The 21,676-nt window shown below is 37.2% G+C and overlaps 1 protein-coding gene across 4 annotated transcripts in view; it reads left to right on the top strand.

Annotated features, from left to right (window-relative positions):
* DYM (dymeclin) overlaps positions 1-21,676 on the top strand; it is a 439,846-nt gene that overhangs the window by 3,417 nt on the left and 414,753 nt on the right. For all 4 annotated transcript variants that reach the window (XM_057504164.1, XM_057504163.1, XM_036918624.2 and 1 more), the window contains exon 2: positions 17,293-17,484. In XM_057504164.1, the coding sequence (XP_057360147.1) occupies positions 17,345-17,484 (140 nt within the window). In that variant the 5' untranslated portion in view covers positions 17,293-17,344. The remainder of the gene's footprint in view (positions 1-17,292; positions 17,485-21,676) is intronic.

The following is a 21,676-nucleotide window of genomic DNA, read 5'->3' as shown; positions in this document are numbered from 1 at the left end:
TCTTAATGGAGCATCATGCTTGTGAACAGTTTGTATGTTGTCCTCACTTAATTCTAGACAAAATAAGCTGAACTAATAAGGTTGAGAATAGCTTTTTAGAAATAGGTCTTAATTACTCAAAGATTTTGTTTTTTTCATTTCTCTAAGGAAGTTTGGTTAGTACTTTTGACATCTTCTTTAATTTTTGTCATTCTTTAAAGATATAGACATCAGGTTGTGGGGCGGTGTGTTTGTGGGAGGTGGTATATGGGCGAAATGGGTGAAAGGGTTCAAACGGTACCAACTTTCAGTTATAAAGTAAGTCCTGGGGATGTAATGTACAGCATGGTGACAATGGTTAATGATATTGTATTGCATATTTGAACGTTGCTAAGAGTAGATCTTATTAGAGATCTTATCAAAAGTTCTCATCAGGAGAAAAAAGTTGTAACTGTGTGTGGTGATGGATGTTAACTAGATTTATTGATTATTTTGCAATGTATATATTATATATGTAATTGTGCTGTACACCTGAAATGAGTATGTCAGTTTATCTCAGTTTAAAAACAGACACCAAAAGTGGCTGTTAGTCTCCAATAAGGACACTGGAAGAATTAAAAAAAAACAACTGCATGTCATATGACAGATAATAGATTGCATTTTTTGGATTGAGTAATTTACTGAATCTGGAAAACTCTTCCTTCAAAATAGCTCTTGGAGCCCACTACCTTAGACTACTTTCAAAACCTCCTGTATCAGTTAAGATTGGGTTTGGCTGTAACAGAGACCTGAAAAATAGAATAAATATGTTATTAATTTGTTTGTAATGTAAAAGAAGTCTAGAGGTAGACAATTCAGGGCTGGTATGGTGGATCCACTGTCATTAGAGACCCTGCCTCTTTCCTGTTTCTTATTCTGTCATCCCTAGGGTGTGGCCCTTGATTTCTGGGGTCAGATGGTGCTGTAGGACATGCAGATAAATGGTGTGGCACCCACAATACAGTTTTGGACTGGACATAGATATTTTGAAATCATCAATGTATATGGGAAGAGTTCAGTGATCTAGAAAACTTAGGGATATGTGTGATTTTACCATTACCATCACCAAAGTAGAAGTCATGCCGTTAAGTCTCCCTTAAAGCATCAGCTTGCCTTCTGGCCTTTTTTGCTTCCACCTTGATTCCCATCCCTACTCCAGCCATGTTGAACTTCTTTCACTTCCTTGAATGAGCCCTGCCTGTTTGTGTCTTAACCCTCAGCCTTCATGCTTGGTGTTCTCTTTGCCTTGAAAATTTCCTGAGGTCCACACTCAGCCAGGCCAATTCTTACCCTTCCGGTCTCAGCTTTTGTGACATGACCTCTCGGAAGCCTTTTCACTGAGTCTTGAATAGTTTGTTATATTATAATTTCATGTTTTATCTCTATCTCTGACTCAGCTGTAAATAAGTTATTTTCTTCACAATTTTACCCTTGGCACTTAGCATTGTGCCCACATAGTGGCCACTCAGGAAATACTGACAGACTCTCTGTGCTTCCATAACCATAATGTGATGTTCAGTGTTCTTTGTACATTGAGTTGTTTATATGAAGCAATGATTGTGAAATAACAAAGCACATTCTCTTCAATGTATTTAAAAGTTAAATTTTCTACTTAAAGTAGTATTTGTGCATTGTTAGAAATTATTGTAGAAGGCAAATTATAAAAAATCATCAGTACCCTTCCTTACCCATCCTTTTTAGTCTGGTCACCAGAGATGACAACTTTTAACCATGTTTATAAGTGATAAGTTTAAATGGCTATTTTGTGGTTTATCAATTTTAGGTAACACCTGTTGACTCCTTGTTAGGATAGATGAACACTCTTCCTCCTCCCCATCATCCAACCCTTCAAGTACAGATATGTAAGAATCATTGGTTAATTTAGTGTTCAGTGTTTATATTATTAGGACAATGTAAATATTGCTCACGGCTGATGAGTAATTTACCTTGCTTACTTTGGAGTTACTTACTTCTTCTACCTCTTATTTGTTTATGAAACATGATTACTAATTTTTACCAAATACTTTGAAAGACCTGTGGGAATTGAGGCCCAGGAAACTGATGCAAGATGTTACTCTGGCTACTGCTGTTGCTGTGAGCAATAAATTGCTCAGTCTCTGTCCCAGAGGCTTTGAGCCTTTGTATGTGTGCAGGTAAGGTAAAATCCCAGACCCAGTGCCTGACTTCACTGTGTTTTAACACCCCTCTGTTTTGTTCATGCTTTCTTTTTGGAACTTTGTTGCTGATGTAGCGAGACCTTCTAAATGGGTTTTCTGATTTTTTGTCTCCTGTTTTCCATCTATTTGTTGTCTTGTTCTTTATTATGGGAGTTTCCTTGACCTTATCTTCTCTCTTGAAAATTTTCATCAATTTTTAATTTAAATTGCCCTTTTCTTGTTCTTTGACTATTTCCTTTTTTAATGACATCTTGTTCTTGGTTCACGGAAGCAATGTAGTATAGTGCTTAAGTACATGGTCTCTACACCCAGTCGGCCTGGGTCTGAAACCTGTGTGTCACTTTCTAACTGTAGTCTTGGGCAAGTCATTTCACCTTTCTTTGTCTCAGTTAATTCTTCTAGACCAAGAGTTGGCAGACATTCTGTACAAAGGACCAAATTTTTAGGCTTTTGAGGGTCAAGAGGCAAAATGAAGGTATTTACATAAGTACTTATATAACAAGAGAGAAAAGATTTCCACAAGTTTTTTGTTGATGAAATTCAAAATTCAGTAATAACGACCGAGAACAGTTGTTTTGTAATAAAGGTTAGCTAATGAGAAGAGTGAAATCTCTTTTTGTGGGGAGGGGATAACATTTTACTTAGTGGGGTTTAAAGTTAGTGTTCCCTATCATCAAAACTGATTACAGATGTTCATATTTAATGCTGATTTATAGTGAGATTTTATGTATTTCATCTTTGAAAATATCTTCTTACATAGTACTGCCAAATACATCAGTCCATGAACATATGGTGTTAGTAAAGCATATTTATTGCTTGAAGGCATCTGTAGAATTCTGTTAGAATCTTTTCTTGATATTTACCTTTCTACATATCATTGCAGACTAATCACTTCCAGTTGAGGGTTAGGGGATGCTCCTAGTTGAATAGTTAAGTGGCTTTTGAAATGTGGAAAGTACTCATGTATTGAGGTCAGAAAAATGCTGCTGGAACTGTAGTTTGATTTTGGAAAAAATCTGCTGCATATTTGGGTGGGATTGGAAATTGCATCTTAGTTTTAATTTTTGACCACATCATCAGAAGTGGATAAAGCAGTTTAAAAAAAAATTTTGGTATCATTAATATACAATCACATGAGCAACATTGTGGTTACTAGATTCCCCCCATTATCAAGTCCCCACCACATACCTCATTACAGTCACTGTCTGTCAGCATAGTAAGATGCTATAGAATCACTACTTGTCTTCTCTGTGCTATACTGCCTACCCCATGACCCCCACCCCCCACATTATGTGTGCTAATCGTAATGTCCCCTTTCCCCCCTTATCCCTCCCTTTCCACCCATCCTCCCCAGTCCCTTTCCCTTTGGCAAGTGTTAGTCCATTCTTGGGTTCTGTGAGCCTGCTGCTGTTTGTTCCTTCAGTTTTTGCTGTGTTCTTTTACTCCACAGATGAGTGAAATCATTTGGTACTTGTTTTTCTCCACCTGGCTTATTTCACTGAGCATAAGACCCTGTAGCTCCATCCATGTTGTTGCAAATGGTAGGATTTCTTTTCTTCTTACTGAATAATATTCCATTGTGTATATGTACCACATCTTCTTTATCCATTCATCTACTCATGGACATTAGGTTGCTTCCATTTTTTGGCTATTGTAAATAGTGCCCTGTTAAACATAGGGGGGTATATGTCTTTTTGAATCTGAGAACTTGTATTCTTAGAGTAAGTTCCTAGGAGTAGAATTCCTGGGTCAAATGGTATTTCTATTTTGAATTTTTTGATGAACGTCCATACTGCTTTCCACAATGGTTGAACTAGTTTACATTCCCACCAGCAGTGTAGGAGGGTTCCCCTTTCTCCAAATCCTTGCCAGCATTTGTTTGTTCCTGGTCTTTTCTCTGTTGGCCATCCTAACTGGTCTGAGGTGATATCTCATTGTGGTTTTAATTTGCATATTCCTGATAATTAGCAATGTGGAGTATATTTTTGTGTGCCTGTTGGTCATCTGAATTTCTTCTTTGGAGAAGCATTTGTTCTTATCCTCCATCCATTTTTTAATTGGGTTATTTGTTTTTTGGGTGTTGAGGCGTGTGAGTTCTTTATATATTTTGGATGTTAACCCTTTGTCAGATATGTCATTTACAAATATATTCTCCCAAACTGTAGGATACCTTTTTGTTCTGCTGATGGTGTTCTTTGCTGTCCAGAAACTTTTTAGCATGATATAGTCCCGTTTGTTCATTTTTGGTTTTGTTTCCCTTGCCCAAGGAGATGCATTCAGGAAAAAATTGCTCATGTTTATATTCAAGAGATTTTTGCCTATGTTTTCTTCTAAGAGTTTTATGGTTTCATGACTTGCATTCAGGTCTCTGATCCATTTTGAGTTTACTTTTGTGTATGGGTTAGACAGTAATCCAGTTTCATTTTCTTGCATGTCGCTGTCCAGTTTTGCCAGTACCAGCTGTTGAAGAGGCTGTCATTTCCCCATTGCATATCCAAGGCTCCTTTATGGTACATTAATTGACCATCTATGCTTGGGTTTATATCTGAGCTCTGTAGACTGTTCCATTGGTCTATGGGTCTGTTCTTGTGCCAGTACCAAATTGTCTTGATTGCTGTGGCTTTGCAGTAGAGCTTGAAGTCAGGGAGCATAATCCCCCCGCTTTATTCTTCCTTCTTGGGATTGCTTTGGCTATTGGGGGTCTTTTGTGGTTCCATATGAATTTTAGAACTATTTGCTGTAGTTCATTGAAGAATGCTGTTGGTATTTTGATAGGAATTGCTTTGAATCTGTAGATTGCTTTAGGCAGGATGGCCATTTTGACAATATTAATTCTTCCTATCCATGAGTATGGGATGTGTCTCCATTTATTGGTATCTTCTTTAATTTCTCTCATGAGTGTCTTGTGGTTTTCAGGGTATAGGTCTTTTACTTGGTTAGGTTTATTCATAGGTATTTTATTCTTTCTGATGCAATTGTGAATGGAATTGTTTTCCTGATTTCTCTTTCTGCTAGTTCATCATTAGTGTATAGGAATGCAACAGATTTCTGCATATTAATTTTGTATCCCGCAACTTTGCTGAATTCAGAGATTAGATCTAGTAGTTTTGGAGTGGATTCTTTAGGGTTTTTTATGTACAATATCATGTCATCTGCAAACAGGGACAGTTTAACTTCTTCCTTGCCTATCTGCATGCCTTTTATTTCTTTGTGTTGATATAGCAGTTTTAATATCACTTGTGACTCAATGTCAGTTGTCCTTGAAATGACTTTACCTCAGTACTGGTTTTACATATAAGACATATTAGAAGGCTATTGGCCTTATAGTTTTAGGTTGAATTCATTGAGAAATATTATCAAATTGCAGCAGCAATGAATTTCTCACATCACTCATTTCAACAGTAGTGGTTGAGAGAGGGGTGGTGGTGGTGGTGGGTATAAAAAAATGTCAGTTTCAACTCTTAGCCTGAGGAATTTTAATGGAACTGCTTTCATCCTCCACTTCATTACCCTCCCCAAACCTTGGCTTTGGAGTCCAGAGTCTCTGCCATCAGATTTCTCCAGCACGCACACACGTGGTCTCCTACTGGGGGGAAGAGACCTACAGACTTCACCTTGCACTTGCCCCTGTCCTTGTGGTGCTTTTCTCCAGCTCTTCCCTCCCAGGGGCCCCTTCGCGGGGTGCCTTGGCTTCTTGTTAGGGTCCCCTTTGGGAAGCACTTACCTTAGGGTTGCCTCTGCTCTGCCAGTTCAGTTATGACCCCTGCCACTGTTCCATCTTCCGCACCCACTCTGATCTGATCTTTGTAGGCTTATATCATTTTATTTTCATTGCTCTCATTCCACTGGAGTGGAAACCCCACTGCATATAGCACTTGGAGTATAGTACCATTTTAGAGAATGTTCCATTACTTGGTGGACTAATGGCACTTGTTGCGTTTAACATGTCCTTTGGCTGGTGACTCTTGCCTGCTAGTTCTCTGGTCTCCTCTTTCAACTGTGAGGTCTCACCTTAAAGTCTGTTGAGTACAAATTGGGTATGGTTTCTGGATTCTCAACGTCAAGTGCATTAGGGTGTCATTTGTATATTTTGAGGGTGTTAGGGCAGAGTTTGGTTATCATGGATTTGTAGTTTCACTAATACTTACCTTTCATTTAAGGCACATTAAATTAGAGTGTACACAGGAAAGAGGGGATTTACTTTTATCTTTATATGAAATATTTCACAAATTAAATATAAATTATTGAGCATATCATATCTTGTTCAAAGTATCGTTTTTGCCCATTATGGTAAAAATGACTTGGGAAAATAACTGATCTGAAAAATTAAATAGCAGGTCATGGATAGCAAAACAAGGTGTTATTGGAAGTTAAATATTGGGTTAAATTCCGTATCAGTGGTGAAGATGTTGAGTGCTCTAGGATTACAGAGAAAAAAGAGATCCCTCTGTGCTTAGTGGATAGGGTTTAAGGGGCTAGGGGACAGATGTGTGGCAGGGATGAATGTATAGCAGAGGTGTGGATGAGCACGCTAGATGTTGAGAAGAGGTACTCGTTTGCAAATTGAGGTTTACAGACTGCTTGTATCAAAATCACTGAATTCTTTTTAGAGAATGCAGATAGACATCATTCTGTTGTTCTACATCTTTGGGGCTCAGGCATTTGCATCTTTAACCACACACTCCTCAGGTGTTTTTGTACATTTAAGCCTGAGAATCACTGGTTTGGAAGGTAGTTGGAAATAACATTGGACAGTGAGCTTTCAGAATGTGGAGGGTCTTCAGTGTCAGTACTGTGTTCTGTTCTTAGGTTATGAAGAATCATTGACTGTTTTTGAGCTGGTGAGTGAAATGATGGAGTGGTAATTTTACTAGCTCTGAGAATAAATTTGACCTTTCATTTGGCTAAGCATGCTCTCTGTCGGGTCCTTTACTGAGTGTTTTGCCTACCTTATCTTCCTTCATCTTCAGAAAATCTTAGGAGTTGTTAAGTTCTTTTGTTTTTCCAATTTGCACTGCGGTTTTATAAATGGTAAAGTGAGGACTCTATATAAACTTAGCAGGGTCTGTATCACACTAGAACCTTTGGTCTTCATTTTGATGCTGGACTAAATTGCTTGTTCTTTAAGGATTGATACAGGTGGAGTGTGCAAAGTGTATCAAAGTGAAGGGATTGGAAGCAAACATATCAGAATACTGTTGGGCTAAGTTATGTGAAATTATAGAAACCTGGTCTCATGTGGAAGCAGTGGGAACAGAAAGGAAGAGATGATTTAAAAATTGTTAAGACTGTGGATGCTGTAGAAGAACCCACAGGACTTGTCATTGGAGAGTCACACTAGTAAAGACCAGGGACGCCAGAATTAGGTTGTCTGGGTTTAAAGCCTGGTGTTGCCACTTACCTCTGCGGCCCTGGCAAGTTTAATTGTAAAGCACTTAGACTAGTTTCTGGCATGTAGACTTTAAAGGAAATTGGCAAAGTGAAAGTGCCATTGCACATACTGTTCCCTCTGCCTCAGATGCTCCTCTGTGTTTCCATAGCTTCTTATATGTAGGTAACTCCACTGTAATACTTAGAACATTGTTATAATAATTTATTGATATGTTTGTCTTTCCCACTAGGCTTTGAGTTAATTAATGGCAGGGACCTGGTGTTATTTATTTTTGAGTTTCCAGTACCCATCACAATATCTAGCATTTATAGTAAGTGTGCAAAAGGCATCTATGGAATGGATGAAGGCTTGGTTAGGTGGGATAATTTGAGCCAAGAATGCTGATAAAATTGTTAGAAATGGTGACTTTTGGAGGGGTTGCTTATTTTGGGGGATAGGTGTTAAATTTTATTTTAAAATTTATGATGATAGCAAGATACCAAATTGAAATGTCCATTATGTAAATATTTATGCTTGGGTTTTCACAAAGAGAAAATATTAGGTCTGGGGTCACTCACGTAGAGGTTAATGCACAAGCCAGAATCCTTCAGATTCTCCCTGAAGGAGAGCAGGCAAGCAAAGAGAAAACAATCCCTTTAACTTTAAATTATAACATATTTACGGTTAAAAAAAAAAGGTCAAGCAATACAGAAGTACATAAAGTGAAAAGTCTCTTCCCTCCAGATTTTCAGTTCTGTTCTTCACAGTAACCAGCCTTGGATCACTCCAGAAGTCATCTAGGTGTTGATTTACATGTTTAAGGATAAGAAGTACATGTTTATTTACACTAATGGGATCCTTCTGAATGAGCTGTTCTGTGACTTTTTGTTTTCACTTGAGGTTTAGGAATCTTTACATATTTACATATAAGATCTATGTCATTTTTTAAAGTTGGTACATAGCATTCCACTGTATGCTTATTCCATATGGTAGTTAATCCTCAGAAGATGATTATTTAGTTTATTTTGTGACTTGCTATTCCAGATGATATTAACAGTTGTATGCATAGAGCATCACAATTTGTATGAGTTTACCTATGAGATAAATTTCTAAAAACAAAATTATTGGCACAAAGAGTATGTACACTTAATATTTTAATATATATTGCCAAATATCTACACACTGTTGTGGTGGTGTCAGTTTCCTTATTAGCCTCACATAGCTATCAAGGTTTTGTTTCTTTTTTAACTTTTACTAATCTGATGTGTAAACAATGATACCTTATTGTTTTAATTAGCATACTTCTAATTTATACTGAAGATCTTTTCATACATTTATTAGCTTTGGGACCTTGTGAAAACAAGTAATCTTTATTTTTTATTTTATTTTTAAGTGAAAGTATAGTTGACATAATACTCAGCATACTGAACAAGTATTTTTTTGAGTAATTTCTCTTTAGCAGTGTGCTGGAGGTTATTCAGGTATAAGGAATGTAAGGTGTGAGTCATGCGTCTCAGGAATATCTACCTTGGGAGATATGTCACAGGCAATACAGAAAAATAACACTTGAAGGTAGTTTTTACATAATGGGAGTTTCAGGGGAGTAGTGGGAAGTAGGAGAACGTCCTACTTTGGGAAAGGAAGATGGAATTAGTTTTGCATGTTTTAAGATTGTGTTCTTAATAACATTGCATTAAAGATAAGTTCTTTGAAGGTTTTACTACTAAAAGCAATAACAATACATTTCTAGTATAAACTTATGTGAGGAGCATTGTTATCTATAATTACTGATTATGTTATATATAATTAAATAATTGTCCTTGTTAAAAAAAAGTATTTAGAGCTATAGATAGAATTGGCTTTCTGGCCAGAGGCTGGGACTAGTAGAGATTTGAAAGTAAAATCTTGGAAGTCACTGTTGAAAACAGGATATAGTTTCAGTTACTGACAACCTGAGAGAAAGAAGAGCTGAAAGTCAAGGAAATCTGATCCACAGGGAAAGGAAAAAGCCAATAGGACCTGTAGGAGTTGAGGTGATTGGATAGTGGGTTTTTCAAGTTGCACTTTATTTTGGTTTTCATTGATGAGGGTATTGGGAGTTCCAAGTAAATTGGATGCATGTGGTGTATGTGTATGTGTATGAAATCCTTGGCATGAGTCATTGTCGAAGGGATGCCTGTAGGCCTCAGTTTTCTACTTTGCATGGTGGGAAGCAGGTGAAACTTTCTTATAAGCGTACCTTAGTGGTTAGTCTTTGCTTGGCTGAACTTGGTGCTCTTGGGCATTCCAGCTAACTTGGCACTGTCTGTGCTCTCTGTGCTCAGCAGATAGCAGCCTGTTCTTGTTGCCCATGGGAGTGAGGCTCAGGCATGGGTGATTGGGTAGGGTGTCCTAGTCACACCTGTTAGTCATCTGTAGGTCCTGGCCTTTTTCTGGCTTTCTGCCTCTGGTCTGGAGTTACTGTTAATACTCAGGATTGAAGGCTTTTGTGCCTGCCTTGGGTTGCTGCAACGGTGTATTTTTTTCCTACATATATATATATATTTATGTGTATATGTGTGTGTATATATGTGTGTGTATATATATATGTATATATATACACACACATAAAATAACAATATTACACACAGCAGTACTAGTAGTATAACTCTGTTCGGGTTCCCAGACCTGATTCCAATGTGTGTAAGTATGTGGGAGGGAGTCTTCCCACACATACTAAAACCAAGCAATTCTTGAACACCAGCAGGGTGTCCGAGAACTCAGTTCTGATGCTGTCTGCCTGGAGACAGCACCAGATTCCCAGGTTACAGGCTATGTCCTACAAGACAAGCCCTCCAATCCCCAGTCCAGATGCCGGTTGCAAGCCCCAGGCTGTTACCTGTGCTTCTGATCCACGGCCTACAGATTGGAGGTTCCCATGACCTTCCCCTTAGATTTGATTAATTTGATAGAGCGGCTCACAGAACTTAGGAAAACACTTAGGATTACCAGTTTAATAAAGGATACTGTAAAGAATACAAGTTAACAGCCAGATGAAGAGATACATAGGGCAGGGCCCCAAATAAAGGAGCTTCTATTCTCATGGAGCTTGGGGCCTGGCTCGGTGGCATGTGGAGGTGTTCTGGTTCCCCAAGCATGAAAGCTCTCCCTGACTGAGAAGCAGGATACAAGGGAGCAGAGAGAGAGAACAGAGTGATCAATTCTTCTCAAGAGTTTTTGTGAGGGCTTCATTGCATAGTCATGATTGACTAAATTAGTGGCCATTGGCGGATTCAGCCTCCAGCCCCTGCCCTTGGGTGAGGGTCCAAAAGTCTCTCATTAACATGACAAAACACTCATTTCACCTTTTAAGACTGTGGTGTTAGAAGACAATTAGTGACTCTATAGCATCTTACTACGCTGATGGACGGTGACTGCGGTGCGGTGTGGGAGAGACTTGATAATATAGGTGAATGTAACTACAGTGTTGCTCATGTGAAACCTTCATAAGATTGTATATCAGTGATACCTTAATTAAAAAAAAAAGACTGCAATGTCTTCAGGAACCAAATATACGTATATATGAAGACCAAATATACGTAGGAAATATATATTTGGTCATCTGAATGACCAAACATGTATTTCTTATGACTCATTATATTACAGTTGCCGTTTCCCTTCAGTCCACCTCCAGCTGTTTTCTATTTATGGGATTTCTCGCAGCTTCTGGTCTTGTGTATTTTTGAGCATGGCTGTGTAATCACTGACAATTACAAAATATTTTTTTGCATTATTTGTAGGGTTTGGAGAGGAAAAGAGGGGAGGAAAAGAGAGGCATTGTACTTTGTGCTCGGTTGGCTTCTTGGTTTCCCTTGTTAATACTGTTCAGTCTCCCCAGAGAGGCTCGCAGGCTTCATTCATATTGTCGTCTGAGAAAGGTTCCTAACAGTCCTGCACTGAGCACTTATTTTAGTACTTTGTGGTCTAGCTTAGCAACTTTGAAAATAAAATTTCTTTCCTATAAATCAATAAAAAATAGGCAAGGATATGAACAGGTAATGGCCTCATTCACTGCCAAAGAAATGTAAATCAAAATCATATTGAAAAACTATTTTCACTTGTTAGTTGGCAAGGATCAAAAAGTTTGGTAAAACAGTGGCTGTGGTGTGGAGAGCAGGCATCACTGAAAGGAGGGCAAGTTGGCGTCTTCTGAAGAAGGCAGCTAGGCAGTGTAGGCAAGGGAAAGTAAGTTTCCTCTGCTCTTCTGAGTTCTTCGCTGAGACCCCTGTAATAAAAGATTAACAGGAGAAAAGCAGAAGTTAACCTAATATATTCATGGGAGATACCTAGGGAAACAGATAACTTCCAAAGTGGCTTAGAACATCAGGCTTAGGGATCTTCCCATCTTCATAGGGAAGAGGAAGATGTAGGCCTCTTAGGGAGATGATGGTCTTTGGGACAGATGAATGGGCCTTTGGAGAATAGATGGGAGGTATGGGTAACTTGTGACAAAGTAGGCTGGGTGTTGTGTCCACTTAGAGTGTCCTCTCCTGTGAAAAGTCAGTCTTCTCTCGTTGATGAAACTCTTGGGTAGGGGATCTATGATGATGGTGTTCCTTTTGGAGAATCTGTCTTAGGCAGAGGAGGGGAATTCAAGGAAAGCCTCACTCTGCATTTGTTGCTTTTCAAGGGCCGTCCACTCGAAATAAGCAAAATGCCAAAATGGCATGTTTTGAGGTGGCATATTCTTCTACCCTTGAGCAGTATCTGCCAAAATTAGAAATCCATGTAATCTTTGGCCCAACAATTCTATTTCTCTGTATTTATCTTACTTATATATTCATGCATGTACAAAATGCCTTACATAGGATATTTACTGGAATATGATTTGTAGTAGCAAAAGACCATAAGCTACTTCAGTGTTCATCAATGTGTGGTTTATTAAAAACCGGCATGTTATAGAGTTGTAAAAAAGAGTAAGTGCTTTATATACAGATATGTAATGATTTCTAATATGTATTTACTGGAGAAATCAAAGTGGCAGATATATTGTGCTATGCCTTGTGAAAAATATGTGTTTGCATATACTTAATACTGTGGATTGATAACCGTGAATATGGTATTTTCTGAGTTGAGATGATTAGAAGATGGGGTAGGAGAGAGACATGTTCTATATATCCCTTTGAACTTTTTGTATTTCATAACCATGTGCAGTGCTGATTCAAAAAATAAAAATGAATAAAGTCTGACTTAAATTTTCATTAGTAGACTCTATGATAATATTGTTTCTCATTGCTGCCTTATCTAGGAGAGGAGGATGGAATTTTGTTCTTTGAAAAAGTCAGCATTCATGTACCTAATTCCCCAAGTGAGTTGTTTTGATTGCTTTGAAGGTACTGCAAGAAAAGTAAAATACTAGTCTATTTAAGAACAAATTGCTGTGATTCTCATTTCTTTATCTGATGTAATTTTTATCCTTTTAATTTTAATGAAGCATAGAGAAGGGAAGTTTGAGTCCGCAGCAGATCCAGGAGAACCCATAACTAAATTGCTTATTCTGGTAAACCAACACTTTCTCAACTAGCCCATTTTGATCCACACACGTAGGTATTTATCTAGTAAACTACTGTTAGGCCCACAGTGCTAACTGCTAATTAGCATGAGTCCCCAGATAAATAGAGGACTGTAAACAAATTGTGGAGGTCTTTTTTGGTTTTGAAAAAATATTTCATTGAAGCATATTCAGGAGTTGCAGTGATTATTAGACAAAACGCTTTGAAAGTTTGGATAAAAAGGAAATAGTGTTGCCTTAAGTAGCAGAGGGCAGAGTCTGCTGTGTACTCCCCAGAGTTAAGGAAATTAATATGAAATCCCCAGAGGATCCAGACACATGACTTATTTTGCTTTTATTGAAAAATTTAGTTTTGAAATAAGATTTGAAAGAAATAATTTAGGGAAACTAGTCTTAAAGTGAAAGTGCATTCCAAGATACCAGGTAAAATAAATGTGAGATCTTAATATCTCATGTGATAATATAGGTGACAAAGTAATTAAATATGTAACAATAAACCTAGTGGTTGTCACAGAAAGTACCTGTTAGTCTGATTTGTTGGCACTTTTCCTGTAGGTTAGATTTTTGGGTTTGAATTCTTTTAGTTGATTTTAGAAAACTTTTTGAGATAATTATAGATCATAAGAACTTGCAAAAATAGTATAGTGAAGTCCCATATACCTTTCACCCATCTAACCCCAATGTTACTATAACTATAGTACATTACCAAAACCAGGAAACTGATATTGGTACAATGTAATAGACTACAGACAGTCCTGTAATTTCTCCAGCTTTTACATGTATTTTATTTCTTCTCTGTGTATAGTTCTGTGAAATTTTAAATTTTACTGCATGTATAGATTCATGTAACCACCACTACAATCCAGATAACAGAGCTTTTCCATTCCCACAGATGAATTTCCTCAGGCTACCCTTTCATAGTCCTCTGGCGCCCTGACCCTCCATGCCCTGGTTCCAAGTCCTTTATAACTAGTTCCAAGTCCACTTTCAAATAACACTGTGGATTGATAACCACCCATCAGGTTAGTGCACCCTGCGCAGGTACTGCTAGTACCTTCTAATAACGGAGTATTCCTGATTGCTCCCTTCTGTTGTTTGTATCATTGCTGTCAACCATTTCACTTACACATAAGCTATAATCGTCAAATACATTGTTGCCATTATTTTCAGTCTGTTACCTTTTGAGATAGGCTTTTTTCACTCATCACAATGCCATGAACATTTGTGTAGTTTTGGGTGAACTTAAGTTTTCACTTATTTAGGATCAGAACCCAGGAGTGCAATTCCTGGGATGAATAGTATAAACTTTATAAGAAACTGCTGAACCTTTTTCCAGAATGGCCATTCTATTTTATATTCCTACCAGCAACATATGAAAGATCCAATTTCTCTACATCCTTGGCAGCGTTTGGTACTGTTGATGTTTTTATCTTAGCCATTCTAATAGATCTGTAGTGGTACATAGTGGTCTTAATTTGCAGTTCCCTACTGGCTAATAAACACATAGAAAGATATTCTGATCTCATTATTTGCATTTGCTTGTCTTTTTTGGTGATATGTTAATATCTTTACATATTTTCTAATTGGATTGTTTTTTTACTGTTGAGAGAGTTCTTTATATATTCTGGATACAAGTCCTTTGTTGAATATGTGACTTTCAAATATTTTCTCTGGGTCTGTGGTTTGTGTTTTCATCCTCATAACAGGATGTCTTTCATAGGCCAAAAGCTTAAAGTTTGATGAAGCTCATTTTACTGCATTTTTCTTTCATGGGTTGCACTTTTGTGTGATGTTTAAGCATCTCTTGATTCTAAAGATTTTCTCCTATGTTCTCTTCTGAAAGTTTTATAGTTTTATGTTTTAGATTTATATCTGTTTTGATCCATTCTGAGTTTAATCTGTGTATAAGATGTATGGTTTAGGTCAAAGTGCACTTTCTTTTGGCCTGTTGATGTCAGTTATTCCAGCACATTCGTTGAAACCATCCTTCCTCTACTGAATTGCTTTTGCATCATTGACTATAGTCAGCTGGTTGTACTTCAATGAGTCCACTTCTGGATTTTGTTTCATTGATCTATTGATTGTTTCTACCATTACTGTGAATTTGAATTTAATTTTTCTTTTCTGACTAAGCCATGACTATTTTTTGTCAGCTAACACATACAGTGGTGGAAATTTAAAATTTAGATTTTGGGAGCTATCAGCTTTAATAAAATATGAAGTCAATAAAATTAAACTGTATCAGACAAATAGATTCTCTTAAGTCTGCTAGCTGTGCACCTCAGTAGAGAATAATTTACATTTTGTCACTATTATGATGGTAACTTTATGTTTACCATATGTGTTAAAAATTTAAGCTTGAGTAAGAAATGGAATGGTGAAGGAGCTTTAAAATATTTAATTTTAAAAATCAAAGTGTCATATAGACAATTTTAAAAAAATCAAATAAAGGGATGGACTGAAAATGTGAAACCTGTCCTCCCACTCTCCACACTGAGGGTGCCTTTCCTCAGATGTGGCCACACTCAAATCTCAGAGCTGTTGCTTCTCATTATTTACATCCTTATTTAAAACTAGTACGCTTTTACTGTTATTTTCTGATTTAGTAATTTTAGGTATTTTCTGTTGGCTTCCTATTATGGAAGCTGAAGATTTCACACTTAAACCAACATGCCCACCCACTTTCTTTTTAGCCTCTTCCCAATATACTAATGGCACATTTTTTGTTGAATCTTTGTTTGGTATTTGTATTAAAATGATTATATAAATATAGATAACTGTTGATTGTGTCATATGCTATAATTACATGAACTTTCTTGACCAATTTTTGTTTTTCTTAAAGTATGTAATTAAAAAAAATCATTTACTTTGTTTTCCATACAACTGTCACTTCTACTTGGGCTTAATAATTCCTTATTTGGGAAGTTAAACTGAAATCTAGAGTTAATGATCAGCTGCCTTAATATTGGGGGCTTAGTTGGAGTCAGATGGTTTGGAGTTTCCCATCCCCATGATTAGGGAGGAGGAAAGTGTAAGGGGGTGGCCTTATGTTCAGGGATTAGTGATAAGCCAGTTCTGTATTTCTTACATTCAGAAGACCTGTCTGTCCATGTGCATTAGGGAAGCCTCATGCCCTTAGATAAGCAACTCAAGTGAGGCCCAAAGTTCCAGAGAGAATGTGGAAGGCATGCTTCCAAATTCTCATCATGGTGACAGTGTCTTTGTGGAATGAGGGGACAAAAGTAGGAAAGTAAGTCACTATTAATATAAATTCTCATCTGACCTGAGCTGCTTTTGGCTGTGGAACCCACATGGTTTCCTTTCATTGTGATGGTAATTTTAATCAAATTAAATTTATTTATTATTCTTCTCACCATCATTTCATTATTATCAATGAGAGACTTTCTGAACTAATTGAGATGAAACATGACCTATAACTATGTATGTGTGATTTGATTAAGATAGTGATCCATATTTGTAAACTGTTGTTTTCCCCTTAAGGACCAAGGACAACAGATACTGGACACTAATAATTTATTTGCTTACTCATTCCTTCAACCTACTGTTTACAGGATGCATGTTATATGTTAGTTGAGATCTTGGAGGTAGAAAGATGAGTAAGATAGTTCTTACAGACTACAAAACCCCCTTCATGGCCTAGAAGGGGCATGCCAAAGATACTGTATGTGCAAGACACAGATGAGAGACACTGAGTGTGACTTCTTCCGAGTTGGAGCCCTTTCACTGAAGGCAGGTGACTCAGATTCTCCCTTCAAGTATAGGTAGCACATGCTAATTAGTTGAACTACTTTGTCCCCTTCTCAGCACAGACAAGTAATCTGTCTCCATTTCTTTAGCACCTTTGTTTTAGTTGTAAAAGAGCTTCATTTCAGACTCATGGTTAATAAATTACCAGTTATGAACTTGCTTTGAGACATTTTCTTGGGCAGAGGTATGACCACGTGAAGATGTGCAAGTATAGATTCATATGTTTGTGTTGACAAAGGAAGGTTTTGGCCCTGTTGTCCCCTTATAACTTGTATCTGATGTCTAATCAATTTTAAAGTAGTGGTGTGATTTCCTTTAGTTAGTTTATGGTTTTTTACACTTGGGTCAAGGGTAAGAAAAGTATGATTATTTTTAACAAGTTTGAAATTTCTTTTCATTCTTTATAGGTTGTCTTGAGGAAATGAAAGCTTAAGGACAAATTATCTACCATTTTAGAAGATGGGATCAAACAGCAGTAGAATTGGTGATCTACCTAAAAATGAGTACTTGAAAAAGTTATCAGGTACAGAATCTGTCTCTGAGAATGACCCGTTCTGGAATCAGCTTCTCTCATTTTCTTTCCCTGCACCAACCAGCAGGTAAGAGATTACTTGGAGGTTCAAAATTTATATGGAGGGCTGCATAAACTTGTGTGGTTTGCTGATTTTTTAAAAAACCTGTTTTAATGTTCTTTCTGCTCATCCATTCACCCATCCATCTGTCCTCTGTCATACATGTTCCAAAAGGTATTGAAAGTAAGAGATAAGTTTTCTTGTAAGATAAATTTCAATAAATTCCAACCGAAATAAGCAGGCGAAGAGAGGCAACAAAGGGCCAGGCAGTTTATTTGAACGCAATCCCCAGGTGATGTTCCACGGTCTGAAACACAGGCTGGGGAAGTCACACCCAGCAGGGCAGGCAGCAAGTTTTTAAAGAAGGCAGGAGGAGGGAGAGCAAAGGTGTACAGTGGCGCGAGGATTGGCTCGTCTACTATACGTGGGGGTCTCTCATTGGCCTTTAGCCAGGTACTGAAAAGTTATCACTAATCTTTTAGCTTGGGGGAAGGGCTCTAGTTGGGAGGGTTATCTGATCAGGCTGTGGAATGTTGTCAGACCGGAACCTGTTGGTCTCTTCGCCTCGTTTGGTGAGGCCGGAGCTTGTCCATCTGGCTCACCCCTTCCCCTGAAGCCTCCAGCCTTACATTTCTGTTTCCTTTTTCCCACTCAGCCATCTTTGTTCCCCAGAGGTGATACCTGAGTGCAGTTTCTTTTTTTATTTCTTTTTATTTTGGTATCATTAATTCACAATCACATGAGCAACATTGTGGCTACTAGATTCCCCCCATTATCAAGTCCCCACCACATACCCTATTACAGTCACTGTCCATCAGCGTAGTAAGATGCTATAGAGTCATTACTTGTCTTTTCTGTGCTATACTGCCTTCCCTGTGCTCCCTCCCATGTTATATGTCTAATTGTAATGCCCCTTATTCTCCTTATCCCTCCCTTCCCACCCACCCTCCCTAGTCCCTTTCCCTTTGGTAACTGTTAGTCCATTCTTGGGTTCTGTGAGTCTGCTGCTGTTTTCTCCTTCAGTTTTTGCTTTGTTCTTATACTCTACAGATGAGTGAAATCATTTGGTACTTGTCTTTCTCTGCCTGACTTATTTCACTGAGCATAATACCCTGTAGCTCCATCCATATTGTTGTAAATGGTAGGATTTGTTTTCTTCTTATGGCTGAATAGTATTCCATTGTGTATATGTACCACATCCTCTTTATCCATTCATCTACTGATGGACACTTAGGTTGCTTCCATTTCTTGGCTATTGTAAATAGTGCTGCGATAAACATAGGGGTGCATATGTCTTTTTGATAATGGGCTCCTGCATTCTTAGGATAAATTCCTATGAGTGGAATTCCTGGGTCAAATGGTATGTCTATTTTGAGTTTTTTGAGGAATCTCCATACTGCTTTCCACAATGGTTGAACTAGTTTACATTCCCACCAGCAGTGTAGGAAGATTCCCCTTTCTCAGATCCTATTCTTTTCTATGTTGGCCATCCTAACTGGTGTGAGGTGATATCTCATTGTGGTTTTAATTTGCATTTCCCTGATGATTAGTGATGGGGAGCATCTTTTCATGTTTGGAGAATTGTCTGTTCATATCCTCCACCCATTTTTTAATTGGGTTATTTGGTTCTTGGGTGTTGAGGCGTGTTAGTTCTTGATATATTTTGGGTTAACCCCATGTCAGATATGTCATTTACAAATATATTCTCCCATAGTGTAGGATGCCTTTTTGTTCTGCTGATGGTGTCCTTTGTTGTACAGAAGGTTTTCAGCATGATGTAGTCCCATTTGTTCATTTTTGCTTCTATTTCCTTGCCTGAGGAGGTGTGTTCAGGAAAAAGTTGCTCATGTTTATATTCAGGAGATTTTTGCCTATGTTGTCTCCTAAGAGTTTTATGGTTTCATGACTTGCATTTGGGTCTTTGGTCCATTTCAAGTTTACTTTTGTGTATGGGGTTAAACCATAATCAAACCTGTTTCATTTTCTTGCATGTAGCTGTCCAGTTTTGCCAACACCAGCTGTTGAATAGGCTGTCATTTCCCCATTGTATATCCATGGCTCTTTTGTGGTATATTAATTGACCATATATGCTTGGGTTTATATCTGGGCTCTCTAGTCTGTTCCGTTAGTCTATGGGTCTGTTCTTGTGCCATGAGTGTAGTTTCTTTTGAATACTTCTAGAGATAATACAAGGTTATTTATGCATATATCTCATGTAGTTTTACAAAACTGTTTAATCACAAGTGGTATACACATGGTTTTTCTTTCCTGCTTGCTGTCCCTTGGTTGTTTTTTGCAGAGTTAAGTAAAATATATCTTGTATGTGTAAGCTTATATGCAACTGCCTTATTCTTTTAAAAGGTTGCAGAGTATCCATAGAATATATTTAATCAGTTTTCTAAGGCTGGATATTTAGATTGTTTCTTTTGCTATAACAGATAATGCTGCATACATCATTTCTCTTTGCATACAAATACATCTCTAGTGTAGATTCCTCAAAGTAGAATTGCTGGGTCAAAGTATGTGTGCATTTGTAATTTTGGTAGATATTGCCGAACTGCTCCATGGAAGTTGTACCAATTTATACTCCTACCAAGCAGTGTATGAAAAGGTCTGTTTGCCCACATATTTGTCAATTTAATGCATGTTTAGACTCTTCGTTGTCAGTTTGATAGGTAAAAATTGTTATCTCATTTTAACTCTTTATTATAAACACTGAGACGTATAATAATTTAGAATCACTAAAATATTGAATTCTCATATACCCAGTAAGTAGATTTAAAATTTTTTAGTTTTTTAGCAGCTTTATTGTGATAGGCAGAATAGTGGCACCCTAAAAATGTCAGTGTTCTAGTCCCTGGAATCGTGAATATGTTACATTGTGGCATGTTATCAATACTTCATTCCTTTTTGTTTCTCACTGATATTCCATTGTATGAATATGCCTTATTTTGTTTATCCATTCATCTATTAATAGCCATTGGGATTGTTTCCATATTGGCGTCATCTCTTTTTTTTAAGTGTTTTAATGTAAAGCAAAATAAGGACGTTTTCTTACATAAACATAACCATTATCACACCTAACAGAATTAACAATAATTCCTTCTACATAGTCCATATTTAAATTTCCCTGGTTGTTTTATAGCTTGTTACAATTAAGAGCCCAATAAGGTGCATACATTGTATTTGGCAGTGTATTCTTAATATCTTTTGGTTTCTTAATATCTTTAATTTAGAATAGAGGTATCCACTCCTTAACCCCTGCCACTATTTTTTCCCCCTTGCCATTAATTATTTTGAACAAATTGGGTCAGTTTTTCTGTAGAATTTTCCATCTTCTTTATTTACTTGATTACTTCTCATATCTTGGCAACTTGTTTTTTTATTTCCTGTAAACTGAAAGTCAGATTTCAGGCTTGATAAAATTTAGGTTAAGCAGTTTTCATAAGGGTATTTCATAAGTGATGCTGTGTACATTTCATCTTGTATTATTATAGCAGGACGCAGAAAATGGGTAGTTTTATATCAGTTATGTGAAGATCAGAGGTTCTGGTGTGTTTTTGCATCCACTGATGATCTTGATCTGAATCACCTATTTTATAAGATAGTACGAAATGGTGATATTTCTAATTCGGTCATTTCTTTTATGTTTATTAACTATGATTCTGTTAAGAACTTTTCTTCATCAATTAGGTTGTATAAAATATAGTTTTTACTATATTACAAAATAAAGGTAAACTATTATTTTTCTATACCTTTTTCAGTAATGAAAATGGTGTAATGGTGAGAAATAATCCCCAAGCCCAGGGTTGGAAGGGCTCTGTCTTCTGAGGGTAAATTGGAAAAAAAAAAAAATTACATATGTATATGTTTGTTGTGGTCCTTACGGTTTCAGGATGTCTTTCTTTATTTCATGATCAAGATTGTTTATGTTCACATGATTAAGGATTAAGGATTATTGATATTTCCTTTTTATGCATTGGCTGTTTATCTATTTTGTCAATAAATTTTAATTTCCAACTTTTGGATACAGTTGGATTGGGCCATAGAAGTTTAGTTTGCAATTTATGTGATAACATGGATTCATTGTTGTATGAAGTGGCTACTAATTAGTGCTTCTGAGATCCTTCAAGGTGGCTGTGGATTGGTAGGAGAAGTCAAACTGGACATGTGTGTATCTCTAAATTTTGAAACCATTTCCTTAATCCTGAGGCATTGT

The sequence above is a fragment of the Manis pentadactyla genome, chromosome 6 (genome assembly GCF_030020395.1).
Source record: "Manis pentadactyla isolate mManPen7 chromosome 6, mManPen7.hap1, whole genome shotgun sequence".
Taxonomy (NCBI): domain Eukaryota; kingdom Metazoa; phylum Chordata; class Mammalia; order Pholidota; family Manidae; genus Manis; species Manis pentadactyla.
Note: the sequence above shows the minus strand (reverse complement) of the source record. Positions and strands in the feature narration are given on the sequence as shown.